Raw genomic sequence first — 7,086 nt, forward strand, 5'->3', positions numbered from 1 at the left:
ATATCTTAGCTCAGGCGGTATCCAGGTCCGGTTGCTGTCGCGTTCCTCCAACATCAGCTCCTTGCATGCTCCTCAGCATTTGATGCAGGGCCTCCATCTTCTCCTCCTGACGTTCCATAGCAATTCGAATGAAACTCAGCTCCCTGCGCAGGTCCGGGTCGCCCTTGGCCAACTTCACCATCTCTTGAGCCACCTGCTCAAGCGCCTTCGCCAGGAGACCTTTCATCACCCAGTAAATGTGTAATGACTGTTTGAAGAGCGTCATTCGCCCCCTAGTATGGCCGGGGTCATGCAGCAAGGATTCCCATTCTTCCATCTCGTCCGCAGACTGGTTCTGGAGGGACTCCTCCTCCAAAAACTCCATCACTCTCCGGACCGCAGGGTTAGACTCCTTCTTGAACGCCCTTTCCGCCCGTTTAAGTCTGTAATTCACCGTCAGCCGAGTCTTTTTCTCCGGATTCGGCACCCTTCCCGTCCTCTCACTTTCCCTCTGCACCCTCTTCCTCGGGCCCCAACCTCTTTTTCTGCTTCCCTCCTTTTCCTCGACAGGGGTGGTAGCACTGTCCCGCAACCCCGGGCGTCGCCCCTTCTTCCCGCTTGGCTCAGAGCACCCATCACCCTGCTGGTGCTGGCCCTCAGCAGCCATCCTTTTCAACGGAACCGACCACCCTCCTTCTCCGTCTAGAGGAATTTCCTCCTCCGACTCGTCTTCAATTTCCCAAATTTCTGTCGAAGGGCTGTCCTGGGCAAGTCCTTTCCCTTTCTGCTTCTGCGCCTCTGTCGCCATCCTTTGGTGTTCTTCGGCCTCCTTAGTCCGCTGTCTCGTCTCCATCTCTCCCTGTCTCCCTTTGCTGGGCAACCCCTGGTACTCTGCGCTCTCCGTCCCAGCCAGATATCTTACCAGCTCCCTACTCTCTCCTCTCCTAATTTGGAAACAAACAGGAGTCCGAGCCTCTTCCCCGATCTTAATATAAGTGGAGGTGTTTACCTCATGGTCCCGATTATCACCGTCTGTCGAATGCCGCCAGTTACCAGCACGGTTAGCATAATTAATGGTAGTTATTGTATGATTTATGTGTGTTATCGAGGCTTCTGACAGCCCACCATTCCCTCCACTAAAAATACACAGGTTAATGCTCGCACTTTGGGCAAAATCAAGTGCCATTACCTTCTCACACTGCCGCAGTACATCTCTGCACTCAGTCATTATGACATTCCACTTCCTCGAGTGATCATTGATCAGACATCGGGATCTCCACGGCCTTAGTTCATGCCAGCTCATTGATCCGACCGGGTGCTTATGTGGCTTGGTCATAATCCAATTTGATGATCCCGGCTAACTCTTGCCACTCGCTACGGCCACTCACAGCCTTCCATTGTTGGTCCATCCTGTTACCCCTCCCTCTGCTGCCCCAATTGGCCAGGTAATCAGCTGCCTGGTTACCTTTCCTGCGTACATGATTAACTACCTTATATTCAATCTTTTTTAAGAGAACAGCAATGTCCTGAACGATCCCCGCAGTACACCAACTGCTGGTGACTTTTTCCCAGCTCTTACCATTATTTAGTTTCTTTACCATGTCCACGGCAATCTGGGAATCACCTGTGATTTCCAGGTTAGAGTAACCATTTCTAACTGCAATCGTGAGTCCTTGATGGAGGGCCCAAAATTCAGCTTCGTTGTTGGTCATCTCCCCTCCTCCTTCTGCAAATATCCATCTGACCTGTTTATTACTGTCCCTGAATATGCCTCCGAATCCTGCCTCTCCTGGGTTTCCTTTTGAAGCCCCATCGAAATTTAATTTAACGAAGGGGTCCCTGGGAAAACTGAATTTGTCAGGGCTCGGGTTCCTCATGTCCTGAGGGACAGTGAGCTTATGCTGGACCATCTCTAGTTTTAAGTTTAGCTTAATCAAAATTTCTTGTTCTTCTTGATTTGTCTTCCAATCGTCCTCGTACCACCTTTCCACTAGGACTGTTTCCCGCATGAGTTCAACCGCTTTTATCCATGTAGTCTCTGGGTCCTTGGACAGATTCTGGAAGATCCTCCGGTTTCTCTCCTTCCAGAGCATCCACATGACAAACCCCGACATAAGGCTCCAGGCCCTTTTCACAACCTTGCATTGAAAAACCTCCTTGTTCCAGTTGAAGACCACTTCATTGAAATCACTGATAACGAATCCAAGTTTATTGAAGGTTCGCTTGATGTTCACCCACAGATTTTTGGAATACTGACATTTAATTAGGAGATGATCTCTGGTTTCCCCCTCCTTCTTGCATAGACAGCATATCGATGGCCCATTAAAACCCTTCTTCTGGATTCTATCCCAGGTGAGAATCTTATTTTTTGCAGCCAACCATATGAACATGGATACCTTTGGCCACCAATTGTTTTCCCAGACAACTTTCCAGTCAAGGTGTCCCATATCCCCATTCTGAGAATCGCTTAAATAATAGGCTTCTTTTGTGGTAAACAGGCCTTTCATGGTGTTTCCCCACCTTAGGATATCTTGGCCTTCACGAGCTCTGATTTTCCTGGATCCAACTTCTTTTTTGTAATTGTCTTGCGTATCTTGATCAATCTCTCTGTCCCATTCCATTGGATCGATCCAGACTCGCCACCCTTCTTCCGCCGGCTGAGCTTTCCAATAATCTCTAACACAAGTTTTGTTTCCTTCTATTCTGTTTCGGATTTGATAAAGATCAGGGATTCTGCTCAGTCTTTCCCTCTGCTGCCACCGATCTTCCCAAAAGTTTGCCTCTGCTCCTCCACGGATTTCCCAGAAAGCTTGTTGTTCCACCAGGTCCCGGTTCTGGCGAGCCAGGTCCCAAATGGAGGATCCTTTAGGCATTATCTGTTGTCTTAGGATCTCTAACGTTGAATCAGGCATGTTATATTTAGTCCTCCATATTTTCTTCCACAGATCATTGCCTCCCCGGAGCCACCTCCACCACAACTTGGCTCCCAGGACCCTGTTGAGAGTTTCAAGGTCTCTCAGCCCCAAGCCTCCTCTCTCCTTCCTCTTTGTTAACTGCTCCCAGGAAACAAGAGCCCACTTATTTTTTTGATCAGACCCTCTCTAGATGAAATTCCTGATAATCTCTCTGATTTTAGCACAAACCCCCAGAGGAGCAGCCATTATCGAGAGAGAATAAATAGGGATAGCTTGCAGTACAGATTTCACCAAGACTATTCTACCTGCAATATTTAGAGCTCTGAAGGCCCAATTTGATATCTTAGCATGCAGTTTATCCAAAATCCCCTGCCAGTTTTTCACCTTTTTTGAGGTAAGGTCTAAAAGATTGCCTAAATATCTCGTAGGAAGCTCCCCTCTTCGAAAACCCAATAGTCTGATAAGATGATTTCTAACCTGGTCTGTCGTATTGAAGATGAAGATACATGATTTGTCTCTGTTGATTTCCAAGCCTGATGCCTCCGCGAATAAATCCAGAATTTTCCTGATCTGTCTGACTTCTTTGGCGGTTGGTTCTCCAAACAGCATAATGTCATCTACAAATTGTTGGTGGGTTAAGGGCAAATTGTTCCCCCATAGCTTGAGACCCTTCAACCTGTTTGTCTCTCTTTCTTGTTTAATGTACCGACCCAAACCTTCAGCCGCAAGTATGAACAGAAAAGGGGATAGAGGGTCCCCTTGTCTAATCCCCCGGGAGGCATTAAAAGTTTTTGTTGGAGTGCCATTAACTAAGATAGAAAAATTTGGGGATGAGATCAAGCTATGGATCCAAGCAATCCATCTCTTATTGAACCCAAAGCTCTCTAGGACTTTGCCCAAATAGTTCCAATTTAACCTGTCATAAGCCTTAGACAAGTCCAGCTTGATCAGCATACCCTTTTGCTTTCTAACTTTGAGAGAATGCAAAACTTCCTGGGTTACAACAAGCCCATCAAGGATTTGTCTTCCTTCAACAAAACCAGTTTGTTCTGTGGATATTAGCTGGTTGAGAAGGGATTTTAATCTCCTGGCTATCAGGGACGTTATAATCTTGTAAATTACATTACACAATGCTATTGGTCTAAAACCATTAGCATCCTCTAGATTTTCACCTTTGGGAATTAAAGCAAAAAAAGTAGAGTTGAGAGCTGGCCATACCTTTTGATTCCTTCTTGATTCTTCCACCAGATCAAGGATCTCTCCCCCCAGGAAATGCCAACCCGCCTGGTAAAAGTCTACTGTGAAGCCATCTGGTCCCGGGGCAGTCCCCTTTTTCATTGCTTTCACGGTCTCCTCTACCTCCTCGAGGGTCGCCGCTCGCATTAAGGCCTTGTTTTGATCTTCAGTGACTATGCTGGGGATGGCCGAGCAGATTTCCTGTATAGCTCTAGATCTATCAGCCTGCGGTTCAGATAGGATCTCTTTGTGGTGGTCCACCAGAATCTGTTCGATCTCTTCTTGCTCCACAGCTCTCCTTCCATTCTTATCTTTGATGGAGTGGATTCTATTCCTCTGTCTATGTTTAATCATTGCCTGGTGGAAGAATTTAGTTTTGTGTTCTCCCTCTCTTAACCATTTTATCCGAGATTTCTGATGCCATAGCACCTCCTCCTGTTTTCGTCTTTCTTCCAATTTCCCAAGGATGATCCCTTCTTTGTTAATGCTATCCTCTGTCCTGCCTTCTAATATCATCTTCTGCTGAATGCTTTCCATTTCTCCTTCTAATTTTTGCTTCTCCTCAAAGATGTTACCAAACTCTTCTTTGTTCCACTTTTTGATTTTGCCCTTCAGCTCCTTTAGTTTTAATTAGAACGTTTGCATTTGTCCCCTACCCTGCACAGAGGATTGACACCACCACTCCTCGATTTTCTTGATAAATTCTGGGTCTATCAACCAGAAGGATTCAAACCGGAAAGGTCTCTTCCCACGATTTTTTTTATATCAATTTCGAGTCTAATCGGCCAGTGATCCGATCCCAGGGAAGGTATAATCTTCGCCTCTACAAAAATGTCTTTGTTCATGACAGCTTCTGTAACTAGGAATCTGTCCAGCCTGGAAGCTATTTGTTTTTTGCCTCCTCTCCTGTTATTCCAGGTGAATATCCCATTGATAGTTTGAATGTCAACTAGTCTCAATTCCTCTATCATCTCATTGAATCTATCCATGATTTGATCCACCTTCCTCACTCCTCCTTTTTTCTCATCCAAGGATCTGATTAAATTAAAATCTCCCCCTATGATCCAGGCAGCTTCAGGATATAATCTGCGGATGACTTTCATGCTTGCTATGAAGTTTTCTTTTTCCCCTATGGAGGGGGGGCCGTAAACCCCTGAAACAACAACCTGCTCCTTGGTTCCCACTATCCTACCCTGACCAGTAAGGATTCTACTCATACTAGTCCACCGATCCATGATAATATCATTGGGGTTCCACAGAATTGCTAAACCTCCTGCAGACCCAATAGCATCCAACCCCATCACCTCGTAATGAAGATTACTTTTTCCTAAAATACCCTCAAGCTGTTGCACCGATATTTTAGTCTCCTGCAGAATCATAATGCTAGGTTTTTCTCTTTTTAACTTGTCCTTCATATACCTTTGTTTACCCTTACTGTTTAAACCCCTAATATTCCAACTTATGACAATCATTTATAACTTTTGATAAGAGGGGAAAAAAACCTCTGACAGAGGTATCACCTTACCTGAATTGATCAACTCTTCACCCACCGTCTGTATTGTTTCGCTCATTGTTTTATGGCCCCTCTTCCGACTGTTCTTGCCAGAGCTGTCCATTCCCACCGTTCCTGTCCCCTGATCATTTCCGGTCATCATCTGCTGGACTATATTCTCTCCCATTTTCTCCTTATATTTCTGGAATACTTCCTTATATAGCTGTTTCTGTTTTTCCGGGATGAATCTGCTGTCAAGGTATTTCCATTCTTGAAGAAGTCTTCTCATTATTCTCTCCTCTTCAACCGCATTTGCTGTCTGGTGCTCCACTTCCATGTGTGATTGCATTGTGGTATCTTCCCCCTGCTCTTCCGGTCGTTCTCTCTCGATTTTCCTTGGGTCCTTTTCCTTTTCTTTGTCTTCCCCTGTGATTTCCATTGGGTTGTTCCCAGGATCCTCATCATCTTCTAGATTGATTTCATAATCCTCCTCATCATCCTGTAATACCTGAAATTTGTTCGGGCTTGTCATTGGAGCAGGTTTCCCTTGAGATTGCGATCTAGGGCCTTCTTTATTTTGCCTTCGTTTTCTTGTAACCTGCTGGAAACCCCCAGCCACTGCCTCCTGACTTTTCTTCGGTTCCTCCTCATTATTTAACGGGCATTGCCTGTATAGATGACTGTATTCGTGACAGTTTCGGCATCTAAAAGGGATGTGCTCATAATCTACTGGCTGTTGCCAAACCTCATCATGATATTCAACCTCAACGGTATCAGGAATGGGTTCCGCCAGATTCATGTAGACACAAATTCTTGCAAAGGAGTTATATTTGCCCCATTTTGTAGCCTCTGCAATTTTAACAAACTTCCCGATTGTATTACCTATGCCTTCTAATGTTTCAGGGTCCCAGAATTCGTCGGGCAAGCCAAAGAGTCTGACCCAGATTGGTGCCTCCAGCAGTTTTTCCTTATCTGGGCTATATCGTTCCTCCCAATATTTCATGAACAGTCCTGCATTGTTCAAAAAATAGGGCCCTTCTTCGAATATCCTGTTCTTGTCTTCCACGTTTGTGAAGATTGCTGTAAAAAACCCCTTGGCCCCCAGTTTGAGGTCTATATGACCTCGAGGTTTCCATTTCTGGTCGATCCATCGAAGTAACTCCCTTTCCGAAGGCCAATAGCCAATGAATTTACATATCAGGGCGTGGTCTTTCATATAGCAGTTGTATTCCTCCAGCTTATTACAAGGAATGACATATCTCGGTTTTTTTTGAGCTCGCGGTACACATTTCCCTTTCATCCTTTTCTGCCAGAGATTCCCCATGACTGGGGCCTGGCTGTCCGTCTGGTTATTCCTCATTCCATTCCCGCTGCTCTCCCCAGTTACCACATTCTTGAAGGAGGGGATCTCTCCCCCCCCGTCTGCTCTGCCATTTCCTCTCAGCGCTTGACTCTCTGTTGATA

At 45.7% G+C, this 7,086-nt stretch overlaps 1 protein-coding gene across 1 annotated transcript; it reads right to left on the minus strand.

Moving 5' to 3' along the window:
• Positions 1–1,298: 1,298 nt before the first annotated feature.
• LOC149161516 (uncharacterized) lies at positions 1,299–4,667 on the minus strand. The gene is made up of 2 exons (XM_089434904.1): positions 3,123–4,667; positions 1,299–3,032 (listed from the first exon to the last, which is right to left on the minus strand). Exons 1-2 carry the CDS (start codon positions 4,665–4,667, stop codon positions 1,299–1,301), a joined length of 3,279 nt encoding a protein of 1,092 aa, XP_089291030.1.
• Between the last annotated feature and the right edge of the window lie 2,419 nt (positions 4,668–7,086).

Source organism: Pinus tabuliformis, chromosome 5_2, assembly GCF_031772625.1.
Source record: "Pinus tabuliformis cultivar Carrire ecotype Pingquan chromosome 5_2, CPIR1, whole genome shotgun sequence".
Taxonomy (NCBI): Eukaryota; Viridiplantae; Streptophyta; class Pinopsida; order Pinales; family Pinaceae; genus Pinus; species Pinus tabuliformis.